The sequence below is a fragment of the Parasteatoda tepidariorum genome, chromosome 6 (genome assembly GCF_982258835.1).
Source record: "Parasteatoda tepidariorum strain Cologne lab strain chromosome 6, Ptep-v5.0, whole genome shotgun sequence".
NCBI lineage: Eukaryota > Metazoa > Arthropoda > Arachnida > Araneae > Theridiidae > Parasteatoda > Parasteatoda tepidariorum.
Window position 1 is genome coordinate 107,319,423 of NC_141760.1, and position 19,744 is coordinate 107,339,166.

Genomic DNA, 19,744 nt, shown 5'->3' on the forward strand with positions numbered 1-19,744 from the left:
AGTACATATGATATTTAGCTTCTTGTTCTTTTTTTTGTTTCTTTTCAAGTCACAATCATCCTATTAAATCACAATCTTTTTTTTATCAATCTTTTTTTCAAAAATATTATATATTCATTTCAATGCTTTAAATTATATAACCCTTGTGGTACTTATCACAATCATCGTAAATTAAAATCGTTTATATCTATAGCATTCTTGGGGGATCATTTATAGTCTCTACAGTTTAATGAGAATAGTGCTAAATAAAATTAAATGTTATTAGATACAAAATATGACCCTAAATAATATCCATGTATGCCACAGGCTTAGAATTTTTTTTTACTTTTCTATTTTTAATACGGATAAAATTGTATTGTCAAAAAATGTATAAATTTTTGCGTAATGAGAAATATTTAAAGCACATATTTTTTATTTAAAAGGTTTTAAAAGTTCTTAAGTGGGTAATAAGTTTCTTTTTAAACAATTTCATATTCATACATATATTTCCTGCTTTAGGACTGGCAAATATCTTTGGTCCACCTGACTACCAATTAGAAGAGGCAATGCATGATAAGAACAAGGAACAGAAGATAATTGAACAACTTCTCTGCCCTTGTTTAGAAAATTTCTCGTAAGTATATTAATAAGAAAGTTAATATTAAGCAATAGGTTGATTTTCTTAGCATTAATTTTAAGTAAAATTATTTTAATTAGTTTACGAAAAATTCTTACAAATATGACTATGTGCTAATTCTGTGTCAATGATTCAACTGTTTTAAAATTAAAAGTGTGTGCAATAGTAAAAATGCATAAATTTTTCTTTACTTGCAATTTTGTTTGTTTTTTTATTTTAAAGAAATGCTTAAATTTAAGTTTGCTTCTTTACTAGCACTTCTTGTTTGCAAATACTGTTTTTCTGAATATTTAATATTAAAATTGTTTGCTTTAAAGTTACTGAAAAATTCTTTAATGTAGGTAAAATTGCTTGAATTTATTTAAGCCGAGGTTTTGTTTATATTTTGAAAAGGAGTTTACATATTTCTGAATCATTGCTGGAAAAGAGACTTTATTAATATTATATCTACGAATGAAATTCTTTGAAATTATTTAATCATATTTTCAATTTTTTGAAGATATAATTCATAATTATATGTTTATTAATATATTTTATTCATGAAAATAAAATACCAAATAAGTAATAAATTTATGCTAATGGTTACAAAACTAAGAGAAATTAAATAAAAATCAGTCTGGAAAAAGCTAAAAAATTTTGTTCAGGCTATTTGATATGGCTTCTTTATTTTTATTTATGTATTTATTTAATCATATAATTAATTTTTATTTTTCAGGGAGGACTTGGAGGGTGTAGATGATCGCAGTGTTGCTAAAACTTATGCATTAGCTACTATTCTAAAGCAGTTTGGAGTTAAAAACCAACAATATGCAAGTATTATTGAAAAATGTCCAACATTTGTAGGGAAAGAACAGTCTTTTATTACATCTCTTTTGAAAAGAAACAAAAAGGTAACTTTAACATACTTGTAATGTGTTAATTATCTACACTTTGTTGTTGTTTAGTCTAACATTTGCTAATCCTCATTTGTTTAATTCTCCAAGACTACTTAGCAGAAAATATTTAATCTTGGGGATCACCACCAAATTTGTTTTGAGGGTGAAAGTTCACCAATTGATTTTAGTGTTTTTTTTTTTTTTTTTAATGTATCCCTTCAAAGCAAAATTGAAGTGTTTCAGCAATTTTTGAAAATTGTTCCAGTTAAATAGTTATTTGATGTAGCAAGCAAGTTTACAAAAGAAAACGCTATATTTTTTATGAAATTTCTATATTAATATAGTAATTAACCAAATTTGAGAAAAGTCTAACGATGATTATAATCAATTAAAATAATAATAAAATTAATATTCAATCAGCAGGTTTTCATAACTTCAAGTCAGTGGGAAAGCCGTGAAATCATGAAATTTCACTAAGATCAAAGCAAAAAATACTTGTTCCTCAATAGTGCTTTTGTGAACGTAATCATTTCTTTAACCTACCATCAGTGACTTGCAAACCGCTACTTAGTGACTGCTGACTCAGCCCATAAAATTTTTGTGATCTTAAATGAAAGAAAGAAAAATTTTGTAGCAATTTTTTATTTTTACTACAAATGTAGAAAATGTAGCAAAAAATTTTAAGATAAAAGTTAGTATTTCTTCTGGCTTTGAACTAAAAGTTTAATTAACTAAAAAAGATTTTGTATCATTTTAATGTAAGTTGGTTTGGAAAGATGATTGCAAACCTGTCATTGTGTGATTTCCCCCCCCCCCAAATTGTTAGATCTTTTGGTATAGTTTGCATTTAATGCATAAATGGATTATTATTTATTTATTTATTTTTTTGCAGGTGATTCTTATGCAAGGTCATCATTTTGTTCCTGAACATTATTACTGTGTGACATATTGCAATCATTGCCAGCTCATAATATGGGGCGTTGGTCATCAAGGTTATCAGTGTCAAAGTATGTTTTCTTTGAAGAATTTTTATGTTTGTTTAGTACAATGAAGTTTAAGCTTACTAAAAGTTTTTTATATCTTTGAGTGAAGCACAAGCAGTATTGTTTAGTTTCAACAAATTTATGACTTAAAAATTATAAAAATCCATATCTATATGCCACTGTTGGTGGTACCTAAAAGTACATAGTTTGTAGCCAATTATTGTATTTTTAAATTTATTTAAATGAAGTTTGCGTGAAAATGTATTGAGAGGAAAAAGAGGGTCAATGCTTAAACTTAAATGAGTTTTTCAAGGTTAACTTTCTGACAGTCTTGTACTATAAGACTGCCAATTTGCAGTTTAATTAATCATAATTTTTCAGTTATAAGTTCTACATTTCCTTACAAAATTAGTTCTACAAACGTGCATGCTTGACATTTTGCAGCTTTTCTTATTCATAGTTGTATCCAAATGTTTAGAATTTTGGATATTTCTCACATCTTTTGTAGATGTAAAGTTTGTTTTACTTCTAATTTTAATGTCATTCTAACCCAATCAATGTCAAGTTTATTATTATTTTTTTGAGTAGTGCTGGTACCAAACACTCTTTTTTCTGAAAATAATTATTGTTATTAAAATAAAAATCATTTACTATTAAGTTGATGCTTGCAAAAATTAAACAAATATCTTGTGGGGAATATTTTTGTCAGAATATTCACTATTATTTGATCTTTATTTTTTTATCTTTTATATAAGTCTATTTCTGAAAAGATGAATTCTCATTATCTGTTTAATTAGGGCTTTTGATAATTTTTGTTTTACTTCCATCTAGATTGTGAAATGAATATTCATAAATCTTGCATTAAAGTAGTTGAAGAGTACTGCATTGGTGCTCTAAGGAATAAAAAAGAAAGAACCAAAGAACGAACTCGAAAAGATCGAAAATCTGGAATCGTGGAAAATATAATAGCTAAAACAAGGAAACCCAGTCAACCAGTTCCTGCTGCCAGTGAGTATATTTAAAGATTTTATAATGTGTAACAATGGCGATAATCACATCAATTCTATATAGTATAAATAATTATTAGAAGCAATGCAGTTTCTATTTTTTTTAAAAAATGAGTTTGTTTAAAGAGACCAAACGTAGCTTTTGTCATTAATGCACATAGCATAGATGAAAAATACTATATTATAATGTTAATGTTTTGTTGAATATGCTTTTATAAATAACTTTTATTTAAAACTAAAAAAACACACTTGATAACATTTTTAAATAATCGTTAAATTAATTGCATAATAGAATTGTAAAATAGAATGATCCACTCAATATTGAATATATTTAAAATTGTGAATAAATTGTTTTTATGGCAGCTAATGTTATCAAGAAAAGAGTTTTTTTTCTCAGAAACTAGTAATTTTATCATGATCATGTAAAGTCTGAAAATTATTTTGCATTTTGTTAATATATTTTTCTGTAAAACTTTCCACAATAAGATAAACAAATTTTTATTAGTGTGCATATCTTAATTAGGATTTTAAAGTGCTTAAAAAGAGCTTATTTTTGTTGAAAATTTTGGCTCTGAGACCTTTGTTCTAAATCCTTTATAAGTTGACCAATTAAATATTTTTTTAGAAACTTTTTTATACTATTATGCATCAGAATTTTACTGAATCGGATAAATAGTATTAAAAATTAAACCAACACCCTTTCGTAAGTTGACAACATGGATCAACTATTAAGAGATATAGTAGCAAATTGGTTTGTAAGCATAACAAAATTAAGTTAATATTATATTAAATTTTCTACCTGCATTATGTGTTCTGATATTTAAAAAAAATATTTATAATTATTATAACTAGTATGCATCATCAATTAGTAATATATCAAAAATTTATGAATGACATGATGTATATAGGAATAACATGATATATGTGGAAATTGAGGCAAATTTCATATGAATACAAAAGGGTTTAAGAGTTCAATGCTCTGAAAATTAATGTGAATTTTTTATTACTTAAAATAATCATTTGATCAGACATATAAGTTGTATATAATTAGAAAAAAGTAAAGGGGCATTCCACAGGTCTTATTACTTTAAAAAGTTGCGACAAAACAAAACAAGCATTACATTAGCATTTTAATACTTATTGTAACCGCCACAAGATATTTTTTTAAAGGAAGTGTGAGAATATTAAGCTATCAGATCTCTTAGTGTTATCTGAAAAAAGGAAACACTCACTAGCATTAATGCAAATTTACCAAAGACCTATGGGAAACTCCATAGATATTTATTGAATGTTTTTGACTTGTCATCATAAATCCAGTTTTGAAATACTTATGGTTTTAAATTATTTTATAGTTGAGAAGGCAAAAAGACTCAATGAGGAAATGAATGCAGAAAATGCATTAAATGCTAGTGATTCATTCACACTAAAAGATGGTAAGCATAAATATATATGTTTTGTTATATTATAAGAGGAAATCTTTATTTTTATAGTTATTATGTATGATCTCTTTGTGCAACATTTTATGCTGCATATATTTAGTTACAGTTTTCTTATTACTAAAGACTAAATAAGTTTTATTTTTTTATTAAGTGGCATTTACTTTTGTAGTTAATTTTATGAAATCTTTGTTCAGCAATGTGCAATTTAAATAATGAATATCAAATATTCATTTAAAATTGTAAACCATCATTTTGATTGCCATTTTACACAAATGCTAAATAAGCTTGTAAAAAAAAAAATGATAATATAATAACTAAATAAAATTAGAATTTAAAAAGCATGTTTAAAAATGAAGTTGCAATGATAGGAGAGCAAAAATATTAGGTTTAAATTTTATCCCATTAGAATCAAAAAACTGTGGACCCATATTTGTGTTAACACATTAGCAAATTTTTCAATCTTTTATTTGAATAATTTTTAATTTTGATGCCCCAATTTATCATCAAAAAACAAAAGTGATTGATGAGCTATTCAGGTATTTGGTGCACAAGGGAAGTAGGGACAGTGTCCATTAGTTTTTCTTTATAAATTAAACTTTTTAATTATATTAAACTTCAAAAAATGAAAAGCTTTTTCTAATATTTTCTGAAAAGGCTATGGCATGTTGTTGAATACTTTGTGCTTTTTGTTTTCTTCTCCGGAACAAATAATTAATAAAACATATAAATCATGAGAATTCGGAAAATTAAAGATTTAATTAATACTTATTTTGTTAATTTTTAATATTAAGAGACCACAGAAATCAACTTTGATTCCGATTGAACCCAAAAGTTCATTTTATTGATCTAAAAATGTATAAGTTTAATGTTCATAGTTTAGACTTACCCTATTCAACTATATGCCTGGAACTCCTAATCACATTAATAAAAATGATATATTTTTGTAAAAGTTTGAGCAAACTTTAAAAATTATCTTTTAATTTTTTTTATATATATATTGTTTTACAATATATATAGACACGAACTACTTTCAAGACACTAGTTTTTTTGTGGGTAAATATTGGTTTTTTTGTGGGTAGCTGGGAACTTAGTGATCTTTTCTCCTATTTTGTATGTTTTCTACTTTTAGCATATATTTAAATCTACATTGCCGCTTAGTTCCGTTTGATTTCAATAGTTTGATTAACATTATGTTTAAGTTTTGCATGGCATTGGAAACAAAGTTCATCAATATGCATCTTGATGCATATTTTACATATGGGATTTTAGATTTACTTCTCAACAATTTTATCTGGTGAAAAGATACTCCTTGTAAATTTATTATTAAGTAGAAAGGAAAGAGCATAAATAAGAAAAGGGCATTGTAAGGACACAACAGGATGGAAGGAAACACCATCACAAAGAGCTCAGTATTTTAATTATACGTTCACACATCCATTTAACAATAAAGAGTAACAGCATAGCATTGACTAAAATAGAAAGTAATTTAAAGTTTTACCCATTAAACTGATTGGGGTGAAACGGGAACCAGGATGGTTCGGGTAGCTCATCTTGTGTCATCTCTCTTAGGGGGAAAAAAGACGAAGACTATTGTTATTGTTTTTATGGATAGAGAGGTAGCACCATATGTTGCTAGGAATTAACTATCCATTACAACATCTAATTAAACGCTAAATAGTTAAAAAATAGGTTTTTCTTTAATATCTAATCAACAGTCAATTTAATATCAATTTGAGTATTTACATACTTTGTGTAATTTATCTGTTAGTTATAATATAATCTGTGTTGTAAAATAGTGATAATTATCCCCATTTTGAAACAAAGTCTGTTTTGAAATTCATTCATCTATTTTATATTTCTCTCAAAAATTTGTAGCAGAATGAAATTACTCTCTAAAATTTTTTTTTTTTTTTTGGGGGGGGGGGGGGTTAACACTGAGACTAAGTGTTAAAGGTGAAATGTAGCCTTTGATCTGATGAAAATAACTTAAACAAATATTTCATAAACTGCTATTTAAATCATTATTTAAAAATTTTAATTAGTAAAAAATATTATGTTAATTGAAATTTTTTTACTAATTAATTATGAGTTAATTAATAATTCAATTAATGACAATGATTATTAAAAATAACAATGTTTGTTAAAAAGCTAATGCAAATAGGCCATTAATACTTCACTTGAATTTGGTGAAAATTTTAATGAAGTATAAGTTGGAATCAAACTCTGTCTAAAATCAAGTTAGATATTTAAACTATCAAATTAATTGCTCTGATAGTTAAATTGTTTCTTGCTGTTATAATCAATCCAATCCACTGACATTTTAAGTACACAATTATTAAAAAATGCTTTATTGGAGATTAAATGTATGCTGAATTTAATATTTAATCGAAACTCTCTATTTGCAATTATTTTAAATACTTCAAAAATATTTTCTATTTTTCCATTTATTCTTTACTAAATAAACTATTCCAAATATTTGCTTTTTGCCTCTACTTCTGATCAATTTCCCTCAGTAAATGTAAACGTTTATTATTGGCTTACTTGTATGTGTTTTGATTGGTCAATTTTTATGCCACGCCCTCGTAGTTTATAGTGTAGGAGTTTTATTTCATTTTTTAGAATGCTCTATAGTAATGCAACATTGATGTTCTTGAAATATAATGAGAGTAGTTTGATAGAACTTAACTAGTATTTTTCTATAGGGGATTTTAAGTGTTTTATACTCGGTATAACAAATTAAACATAAAAAAATCCCAATTGTTTGTAAACAAATACAATATTTAAATTTATTTTTGATTTTTTTTTAGAAGCCTGAAAAATTATAATTTTAATCCTTTTAACAGGTTTGTGTGTTGAATATTGATTATAGTATAATTTTTTCTGTTATGGTTGGTTTAAAAATTTTAACATTAAAAAATTAAACAAACATATGATTATAAGAACATCAACAAAAATTTACGTCAAAATCTTGGTTTTTGATAGAATATTTAATGACATATTTCTTTTTATTTATTTAGGAAGCAGAGGATTTGATCATTTGAAAGAACCATCAGATATAGTTTTTCAAAATATGTTGAATTTGTCGGAATCAGTTGATAAACCTCATCATGGGTAAGTTGTTTACCCTTCCTACTTAATAAGTTCATTTTTGGTGTAACTTGTAGCAATCCTAGATATTTTTTCTAGAACATACATAAAAAAATTATGTTCCCAAATTATTGAAACGTTACGTAATCAAAAGTAAATCGGAAATTCAAGAGAGGAGACAAAAATTACTAAAAAAAAAGATTTTTCGAAGTTCAAATCCATTTATTATAATTTTTGTACTGTTGTTTAGTTAATCAGTTTTAAGGTGTTAATTGTTTTTGTCATATTCTAATAAGTGAGAAAAATTTACCTTTTGAAAAAGTAAAATAAAGTTAATGTATGCATTTTATATTTTGTTAAACATTTTTTTTAAATCTCTTACTTTTTGAAAAATTGTTTAATATAAATTTTTTTAAAATTCTTTTTAACCTCTTCTTTAACTTTTTATTTAAATTTTTTATTTATTTACTACTATCATCCTTAATAGTGAACATTAAATTTAAACTTTTATAATATAATTTTTTGCCAATTTTTTATTATAGTCATCATTTAGTTTTAAAAAATCATCAAAACCTAATATAAAACAGTGAAACAATTGAAACTAAAACATAGGCTAAAATACTGATTAAAGAAATTAAATATTGGCTGAATGCTGTTTAGTTTTGGTTCATGTTTATTATTAAAATATTGAACCCTAAGTTTATTTTCATTAAATAATTATAATTAATTTAAATTTTTCTTACATTTAATTATTGTTCAAATAAATTGACCTAATTATTTGGTTAACTGTATGTTGATTATTATGAAATAATTAAATAAATTTATTACTTTCTCTTTAGAAGTTGCAAAAAAGTTGTAACCAGATTGGCAGTGATAACTAATATTTTGATAAATATATTTAACAAATTTGAAAATGACTTAACATTTAAAAATATAATTATTTTTTATGGTAGCATGTTAAATTTTTTCATTTAAATATTTTATTGTATGTTTAAATGATAATATTTAAAATACTCTTTTACATCTTAAATAAGCTAAATTTAAATTAAATTTGTTAATGATTCATTAGTGTCAAAACAAATAACTAGCAATATCATTTTCAAAATTTCGATTATTTTATGATAAATGTAACTTTATTGATGCTTTAAGAAAATTTCATTTACTGCTGAATAATAAATATGATAAATAGGGGTTTATAACTTTTTGAAGTCCTCATATAACACATTTGGTATATTTTGGTATTAATATATTTGCTTTGTATATTAGTTGGTTGGTTTATTTTGAAGTGTTGGTATCATTTCAGAGTGTTAATCTGAAACCATGAAAATAATTTTAGATAATTTAGAGCCAAATCCAAAAGCAATTAACAAATTTTTGAATAACTTCACATTCTTGATTTTTTACATTTTTTAAAAATAGATTGGTCTCTACAAACTATCATTCCATTTGCGTAAGCAATTTTATATACTTATTCACTTTCACATTGTCATTCTTTAAAATCAGTTTTCATTATATAGAAGTTTATAAATATTTATTAGTTATTTTTTGGTTATAAGCAAAACTAATCTGTACCTAAATGTGATCACAAAAAATACCTTTGCTGAGTTTCTTGTCTTTTCAATAGCTATTCCAAAGAAGCATTTTTAAGGAATTTTTTTTCTTTTTTTTAGAATTATAGCTTAAAAAATAATATAGGATCTACCAATAGCTAACTTTTCAAATATAATTACCTAGGCATTTCACACATTAGAAAAGTTATTCTTACGTTACTACAAATATACCCTGTTATATTATTATTTGTTTACTATTTTTGTTTTAGAGAGATGATAAAGTGTATAATGTAAAAACAAAACTGTTAACAGGGTATCTGATCACCTAGAAAGTCAAGAATTTTGCCCTTGACTGGAATTTGTCATGGGAAAACATGATTTTCAGTAAAAAATGCTTTAAAATAATGGCAGCTTTCAATTTATTATTCAATTCAATTTATAACACTATCTGATATTGTTTTTTAAATCAATTCAGTCTAATTACTTATTAAATATAATTTAAACTTATTTTGCTGTTTTTATTTTACTTGTTCAAAGTGAAAGCCATTAACATTTTTTTTTTCTTTTTTCATTAGTGCAATTTTAATTGATATAGCACGGAAGTTATTAGTTTCTTTCTGTATTTAGGTTTCATTTACAATCAATATTATCAATTGTGAAGTGCTATTTAATCTTAATGTTGTTTAAAATAAGTTACAATCAATTTACATAGTTATCAATTGTTGATATTCCGATCTGTTAGTCGCAGGGGAACACTATTTTGTTTGCTTCTTAATTAATTTCATTTTAATTAGTTATTTATCATAATTTAACATTATTTTGGATTTTTTAAATTTTTTAAAAAAAATATTACCTATTTAAAGTAAAAGCCATTAACGTGTCTTCTTTATTGCAATTTCAATTAATTCAGTGTGGGAGCTAGTTTCACACTGTTGTTGCGTTTGTGTTGATATTATTGTGAAATAATGTACTATGTATTAAATCATGTAAATCATAGGAAATCATGGATTTACCCTATATTAATATAAATTCCTGTATAAAAAAGTGCAAGAACTAGTGCATTTTAGCTCTATTGCATCTTTTTAAAGTAATCGCACTTCTGATAATGTCCTGTAGAGGAGTTAGTCATTTCTGGGCTCAAAGTCAGATTGATACATAAACACATACAGGCTGCCAACTACTAAATTTTTTGCAAAATATTTTTGCGGTTAACAGTTAATAACTAAAGCTTTTGTAATTTTTATTAATTTTAACCAACATTTTAAAAGCCTCATCACGATCACAAGAGAACTAGAATAAAGTGGTGTCTCACATAAACTTTAGAATTATTTACATGTAGTGGTGTGGAAAATAACTTTAAATCAAATTTACTAAAGAAAGAATTGTACGTCAAAACATAAACTTAGGATTGAGATAATTGCGTGTTGTCATCCCTGGTCACAATTGTAGAAGAGTGTGTGAGTGGTGCTTTTGGCCTTAGGTTCAGACCTAGAGGATCAAACCAAGAACTTCTGGATCTGTTGCAAAATTCTACAGATTCAAGTCACCATTGTGGAAGAGTGTGTGGGTGTTGCTTTTGGCCTTAGGTTCAAACCTATAGGACCAAACCAAGAACTTCTGGATCTCTAGCAAAATTCTAAAGATCCTAGTCACCATTGTAGAAGAGTGTGTGGGTGTTGCTTTTGGCCTTAGGTTCAAACCTAGAGGATCAAACCAAGAACTTCTGGATCGGTAGCAAAATTCTACAGATCCAAGTCACCATTGTAGTAGATTGTGTGAGTGGTGCTTTTGGCCTTAGGCTCAAACCAAGAACTTCTGGATCTGTAGCGTAACCACTATAGAAAAAAGTACACACTCTGTGATGTTGTGTAAGGGGACCAGATTGACTTGGCCTTTCAATTATATCAAATGAGTATAAAACATCGTGTAGCATAACCAACAAGAGGAAGCATTTAAGAAAACCAAAATTCATTTAACATTTAAAGAAATTATTTAAATTCAAAAGCAAAATTTAAAACAGATATTTTTTTTAAAAAAAGTTCAGGAAGCCATCAAATATCCACATCTTTCGGTTTCTCGCTACCAAACTGTTCAGTGATCTCTTTCTCCTCTAATTGTTCTTCTAACGAGTATTCCAACAGCTCTTATTTTTGAGGAAGCTGGCAGGGATGCACCAATCTTGACCAAACAGTTCAAATATCCAAGGCGTTAGTGTTTTTGGTAACTGCCAAAACTGTTTATTTTTCTGACTCATTTAAATTTTTTTTTTTTTAAACAAACAAATATAACTTTATTGGGAACAAAAACACATAAATACAAAGAATATATATTCGTCGTCAAGAGGAAAATTCTGTCCAGGCGACAAAGAAAAGTAATATAATAAATTTAAAATAGAAATTAAAAAAAAAAAGGGGGGGGGGTATTACAATTATAAATTATTTTGCTCATCATAAGACGTCATATAATGTTGAACACTGTAATAATAGAAAACAAAAAAAAATGCATGAAACTATATAAAAAAAATAACAAAATAACATAACAAAGGCAACATAAGAAATTCATGTGGATTGGCACAAGACTGGTATAAAAAATCAAATGCTTCCTTTAAAGTGAAAAATAGAGATCTAAATCGTCAATGTTCATCACAAATTGAAATAAAGCACGCTTAAAAGAAGAATATATTTGGATGTTTTGCAACTGAAATGGTAATTTATTATATAATTTAGGTGCTAAGTAAAAAAACTGTCTTCGTGAAATTTCTTTTGTAAAGTGGGGAATCTCATATATTTCAGTTGGTCTTCTTTCAGACACATTAGTTTTTAATTTGCATATTAATTTATTGTTGTGTAAATAGAGTAAAATACGAAAAAATACATTATGGCGAAATGGTAATAGGTTAATTCTTGTATATATATTGGTAGTAGTTATACTTGAATTATTTATATTTAGAGAATTAATAATCTTGAAGCATTTATTCTGAATTTATATTAAAGGAAGTAAATTAGTTTTATATTCACCGCCATATATTATTGCACCATAATTAATTAAAGAATAAAACCAAGAGTAATAGAGTGCTTTCACAAAATTAAAATTAATTTTATTCTTAAGGTGATAAAATTTAACAAAAACAAAACGCAATTTTTTAACTAAATTGTTAATATGTGTTTTCCATTTCAAATTAGAATCGATATGCAGTCCTAAATATTTGATATTATTTACAGATTGTAGAATATAGCATTGACAATTTTCATTAGTACTTTTGCAGGAGAGCGAGTGAAATTTTAAATTTAAGTTAAATTCTGATTTTCTTAAACTGAAATAAATATATTTAGTTTTATTTAGATTTAAATTTAAGTCATTTATTGTAAACCATTTTGAAATTACGCATAAATCAGATTCAATTTGAAAAATTAATTGATTTAAATCAGTGCAATAATACAAAATTAAGATTATTTAATAGTGAATTTACTTCCAATGACTATCTCCCCTCGGGGAGACAGGCAGAGTCATGCCAATTCGCATGAGATAGTTCAAATGCTTAGTTGCAACCCTAACCAAAACAAGTCGGTAAACTTTATATAATAGCTGAAACAGTCAATTATAAACAATAAAATATTTGCTGATTGAAGTAAGTGGATAAATGGTAGTTTTAGATGAATAAGCCAAGAGAACAGAAAGGAGCTCTGAATTTTATTAGCAAAGAAAGAGGAAAATACCACTATCAGATATTATTTTTCAGAAAAGTGGTGCTTATTGTAAATTTAAAATTTGTGCCTTTTACACAATGCCTGCTTTTTTTTATGATTTCTCTTTTTTTGAACACATAATAACATTGAAAGAAATAGCCATGATTGAAAAATAATAATTCATTGGTGTTTTGACGAAATCAAAATCTAAAAATTTAACTAATTCAATTTATTAAAATTATCACATGTTGTTTAGTGACAAAATCACTATGTTATAATTGAAAACTAAGTGAACACACTTTCAAATGCTCTTGATCAAAGAATATAACTTAAAAGATGTTATTGAGAACTTTTCTTTTACAAAGTAATCTGCTTTTTTGTTCTTTATTTTTTTACGAACAAATTATTAATAAATACTTATTTATTAACTAGGCAATTTAATCAGTTATTTAATAAGTTATTTAATTTGAATGTGGTAATTAACGAAACAAAATAGAATTTTAATTCTTAAATTTTTATTTATTTTACTTAAACAAGTGGTGTACCAAATTTAAATGCTTGTTTGAATTTGAATGATCCAAGAAGTCATTCCTTGTTATTTTTTATAACTATAAATTCTTTTTAGTCAGTTGAATAATCATTTTACTACTTACATATTGAAAAAAAGTGTTTAATTGATTTTTTTTTTAGTTTCAATCAAAATAAATTCGAAATGAATATAACTCTTTCATTAATTAAACTAGGCTCTCTAGTGATCAGTATTGATCTGAGATTTAAATAAAAAATATATTTGGATAATAAGTGACTTTTAAATAAATAAAAGGTTTTGCAATGGCTTAAAGTTCTTGAAATATACCTTAATTGTGCAAGAAATTTATTTATTTTTAAACAAGTAGTATTGCAAGAATCTTAGTAGAGTAAAATAAACTTTAGTACTCTTAAAATTGTTTTGTCTTCTAATATGTTTTTTATTAACTCTAAAGGATAAAAACTGAGTTTTGCTTGCAATTTAATTTTACGTTGCAGTAGTTCAATGTATAACTCTTATAAATCAAAGATGTATTTCGGTAAAATGAGTACAACAGTAAAATAAGGAACTGATTGGTTACACGATTTTATCAAATGTACAAATGCATACTGGCAGGCATATGAGCAATAAGATGCTCAATCTATTTAATGGTCTGCATAGTAACATCTACTGTTAGTCATTGCAGTGACCGCAATTTTATTTTTAAGTGAATATATGTCTATAAAAAGTCATATGCTTTTTTTTTTTTGAATTCCTATTAAATAGTTTGCAGGAAATTTATTAAACCAATTCAGAGTTGCACCCTATGCTTTTTAAACTTTGGCTAGGATAAAATGAATTATTCTTTGGCTGAATAATCAATCAGTGGAATATCAAATACTTGTATCTTGAATAGCTAGTTGACTGAATAATGAGTATAAAATCAAAATCACCATTTAGTGCATCAAAAAAAAAAGAAAGGTTTTTACTCTATAGTCAGCTTAGAAATACTAATTTTAATGGACGCAATTTACTAAACAATGTGAGTAAATGATTAAAAAGAAAGGTGAGTAAATAAAATTAAATAAAATATATTTATTACCTTCACATATTTAAAAAATTGAATCCAGTTTCATTATCTTGCATAATTTAGTTAAACCTTTTTCTTAAACTTTTTCTTAAGAACTAAAAAAAAATTGTAAAAATATTTTATTGCTTTATTATTTTCAAATTTTAATTAAAAAGAAAAACAAGTGAGTCTGACCCATTTCATGTTTGTAACATTTTAATAGTAAGTATTTAAGTTAGTTACTCTGTAAGTAACAATTCATTTTTTTTTAATTGTGAAGAAAGTTTTAAAGGCTTATATTAACTAAAAATGAATAAAATAATGGATTATTATTTTTTTGCTTATATATTCAATAACTTTAACTTTCCTCGTTATATATACATTATTTAAAAAATTATGATCTTTTTTAGGCAAAAGAAAGTTATTTTTAATAAAATAAAAAAGCATTAGAAATTTAAAATTTGACATTTGCCAGAATTTTTTTGAACTTTTGACAAATAATATTAGTTTTTGAAAGTTTAACTATTGATTACTAGTTAAGTGGACTTATAAAGCAAAAAATTATGTAAAAAAAATGTACTGAGGTTAAATTGACTCCTTAAGCAATTTGAATGATTAAACCTTTGTTTTAACTGAAGTATATAGATTTTTCATACTGTAAGCTATCTGTATCCAGAATTTTGTAAAAATTGGTCAACAATCAAGACTTAAGTTTCCAATTTGGCTGTGAGCAATTACAAGTTAGGAACTCTTGATATCGATAATACTAATGGTTAAAGGCATTATTTTTCCAATCCCCCCCCCCCCAGATTTTTTCACTTAAAATATTTGTATTGCTATGTTTCTTTGTCTTTATTCTTAAAAAAAATATTACTGTTTCAAATATTACAACAAATATCTTTCTTACTGTGTATTTTGTTTTGAATACATTTAAGTTTTATGATTTTGGACATGTCAATATTTTTTCCTTAAAAATCAATAAATTTATGTGGTTGAAAAAAAATATACTAGCTAGTTTGATAGGAGAAATTTTTGTACGTCTATATAAAGGGACAACAGTTGTGAATTCACATTATTATGGAAGATTGTGTATTATCGGAAATAGCATTTTATCACAGGAAATTGGATTTCTCAGTCAATGTCTCTCTCTTTTTCTTTCTTTCTTTTTTTCCTTCTTTTTTTTTCTGTTCCAGACATTGCTATTTTTCTTATCCACTCTTTTTGACTCTAGTTTTCTTCATGTTCCTGCATTCAGTTTCAAAACAATTTGTTGATCTTGGTTATTGATTTTAGTGCATATATTTTATATATACAGGGTGTGATAAATTATTGTCTTCCATCTTTTAACCCAGACATTTTAAGTAAACATGGCTTTCATAATTGTCTCAAGGTACCCATTATGGTTCTCGCTTTCATTTCTTAGCTTTTTTTTTAAACCTTTTTTTTTAACCTTAAAAAAGAGAAGAAACTTCTAATAATTTCCATTCAAAACATTCTAATGATTTTTACATGCAATTGTGTTCATGTGTGGTGATCAAAATGTTCCACAATATTGAGTTAAAAGGAGAAAAAAAATGTCTAATTCATCTAAATCATTAGGTTATTGTGCGATGTTGTTTAATTAAAATAATGGGTGTTCAAATAAAAAAAAAAAATTTTTTTTTTGGAGTAATAAAATTAATATGAAATAAAATTGTGGGATATTATTCAATATTATGCTATCACATTTTTTATGCACGTTAAAATTGTCAATGACGTGTTTTCTTCATGCTAAAGTTTTGAATACTATTAGCAGTACTAATACTATTGATTACTATCATATAATATTTTTGGAAATGTAGTAAAAATTTATAAATAATTAAAAAAATAGGTTTTGAATAAATATCGCTTAATATTTTGCAAGCAAATTTACTTCATAGTTTTTCATTAAAAAAAAAAAAAAAAAAAAAAAAGAACGAAAAATCATGATGACGTTCATATTTTATTTTCTGATTTCGAAATTCAAGAAGGCATATCCACAATGACGCTAAATTGACATATAACCTTAAAAGTAGTAATGTAGTTAAAATAATCAGGTTTCAAAGGGAATCGGTCACTAATTTATTTTTGTAAAATTACCGCCAATTTATCTAAGGTTATAGTGTTCACTTGGCTGGGATTAAGGAAGGATGAATTGTTTTAATTTTAGAAATTTATTTAGCATGTTTTTTTTTTTTAATTTTTTTAAATTCTTATATTAATGTAAGAATTTACATTAAATTTTTATTTACATATAAGACTTAAAACAATTTAATTTCACTTAAACTTAAAATGGAGCTTAATACAGTTTAATTTTACCGAGTCTTAAATTTAATTTTACTTAAGTATAAAATGAAACTTAAGACAATTTTATTAACACATAAAATTGAATCTACACAGTTTAATTTGAATTAGACTTGAACAGTTTTACGATTTTTATAACTTTAGAAAATTGAGACATAAACACAATGCTGGTAGTTTTTTAATTATGCTTGTTTATACTTGAACTGTCAGAAATGATTGGAATGAAATTTAACTTACCCAAGTGAGACACTGAAGTTTAGGCTTCTAAGATTTTTTTTTGTTTGAAAGTTTAAATTTATACGGATTCATAAATTTTTTTTTTCTTCAATTAACATCGGTTTATTGAAGAAAAAATATATTATAGGTACGTTTTGATTTTGTTTTTCTAAAAAACATTCAATTGAAATAAAAAGTACTGATGAATTAAAAGATTTTATATTATTACAATGGGACACAGGGAGGATTACTGAAAAAGTTGCAAAAGTTCAAACTATTAGGATACGTAAAATAAAATTTAAGAAAAAAACTTCTAATTTTTTTTTTAATAGTTTATACTTTTTAACCTTTTCAAAGTGGAATTGATTTTGCATAATGATTAAATAATGCGAGTATATCCCAGGCTGAAGTGCGCACTTGATATTGTTTAATTATTTTTTTATAAATATTTCTGTTCTCGACATATCTTATTAATTACCCCTAATGCATAAACAGTTTACTTCCCTTTTTCTATTAATGCTTTATTTATTTTTATTTGATCTATATATAATTTTTTGTTTACAAATTTTTGATAGGATATTATTACTTAGTGTTTAATATACACTTTTATTTTATATCCAAAGAAAAATATTATTTATATCAGTTAGAATTTAAAGTATGATAATTAGTTTTCATAAAAATTTGTTTAAATTTTTATATAATAATTAGTTTCGTTTTTTCTAAATTAAATATGCTAAAATCGGGGAGATTTCCTTATCTGATTTTTGGTAGAATAATCGTCAAGTTTTGGCAACTTCTGAGCAGTATCCGCTAGAAACTGAAAAATTTTTTTTTGATAATTTAAATTAAATTAATTTAATTTGTTGGTTTAAAATCTATTTGGCACCTTGGCGATTGTAGTTTGCGCGACAGATCACGGTACGGAAATATCCCCCTAAAAACTTAAAATCTGCATTACGAATGCTTACTATTTTTTAAATTTGTCACGATTTCTAACGCATTTTATTTGTAAATTTTGATTTTATTATCAAATCAATCAAATTAGCAAAATTAATCAAATTAGCTACAAATTAATTTTTCTGATTAAACACTTAATTTTTTTTTTTTTAATAAATAGAATTTTTTTAAAAATTATTCGGCAAAAAACTTTAAATATTTACACTTGTCCACAATTTAAATTATTTTATTTAAAAAATGTGATTTTTTTTCCACAAATTTTTAAGCCAAAAGCATTTAAATTTTTATTTTTTTATGTTTACGTTACATGTTATTTACAAATTTTATTATTTCACAAAGAATTAAAATTTTCCACAAATGATTTATTTTAACCGATCCGCAACTTTTGCTATTCTTTTTAATGAAAATAATAAATATTTCTCCTAATTATTCAATTAAAAGCACAAAATATTTACACCTATCCACTACCTTATCGAATCAATTCTTCTTTGCTCCTCCTCTGCATTGCACGCGATCTTTTTTGTCCATGCAGGCTTAATTAATATTCAATATCCATCCCACCCTTTTCGGCGTTTCTGAAGTCTACACTCTCTTCCCCCCCCTGTCTACAGTCACAACATCCATCCTTCTGACCGCCGCCCTCTTCTTCGCCCTTGCATCCTCCACCCTCACAGCATTGACTGAAGAGAACGTGTTTTATGCGGTAGAGCTTATACATCCGACTTTCGAATTTCCTGTCTCCTCTACTTTTTTGAAAACAAAAAGAAATATTGCAGTGCGCGTTCCTTATGCGAATGTCTGCCGTGCAAAATTGTTCGCTGAATGCTAGTGGATGTTTATTAAATTTAAATGAATATTCGCGGCTGTTCTGATTCCTAGTGGATTCTAAAAAAGATGCCTTGTGTTGTTCAGTTATGGGATTATCACTCTAATCATGTTTCCTCGTTTCAGCAGCAACAAGAAGAGTGCTTCGTCAATAGGTCGATCAGAGAGCTTCCGCCAAACGGTAAGTTAATTTTTGTTTTGTTAAAAAAATAGATTTTTTTCAAAATTTTATTTTTTTATTTATATTTTTTAGGTTTTTTTCCCCAAATTAATGGATATTCTAAAATAGGTGATTAGGTTGTGAGTTTTTATACGAAAAAAAAAGAAAGAAATTGGTAGTTAGCTTTTTATTAATTATTTTTTTAAGTGTCATTAAACTTATCTAAAGGATTAAAAATAGTTCTGTCAAGTTTTAATATTGCCCCCTCCCCCCGCTATAAATATCAACATTTAAGATATTTTTAAAAGTTGAAAAATAATGTAGTAATGGTTAAAAATAATGCTTTAAATTAACGAAATGCTATTGTTTATTTATTATCGAAACCAGTATTTTGTTTCACCGTATAAATATATATATATTAATTCTATATTAAATCTATTATTT

At 25.5% G+C, this 19,744-nt stretch overlaps 1 protein-coding gene across 2 annotated transcripts in view; it reads left to right on the top strand.

The window, feature by feature from the left end:
* The window catches only part of RhoGEF2 (Rho guanine nucleotide exchange factor 2), a 96,143-nt gene that overhangs the window by 21,380 nt on the left and 55,019 nt on the right, over positions 1-19,744 (top strand). The window contains exons 17-23 of one of the 2 annotated variants that reach the window (XM_043049516.3): positions 499-613; positions 1,332-1,506; positions 2,384-2,498; positions 3,306-3,482; positions 4,834-4,914; positions 7,938-8,031; positions 19,267-19,321. In XM_043049516.3, the coding sequence (XP_042905450.1) occupies positions 499-613; positions 1,332-1,506; positions 2,384-2,498; positions 3,306-3,482; positions 4,834-4,914; positions 7,938-8,031; positions 19,267-19,321 (812 nt within the window). The remainder of the gene's footprint in view (positions 1-498; positions 614-1,331; positions 1,507-2,383; positions 2,499-3,305; positions 3,483-4,833; positions 4,915-7,937; positions 8,032-19,266; positions 19,322-19,744) is intronic. The other variant, XM_043049517.3, reaches the window with a different exon arrangement.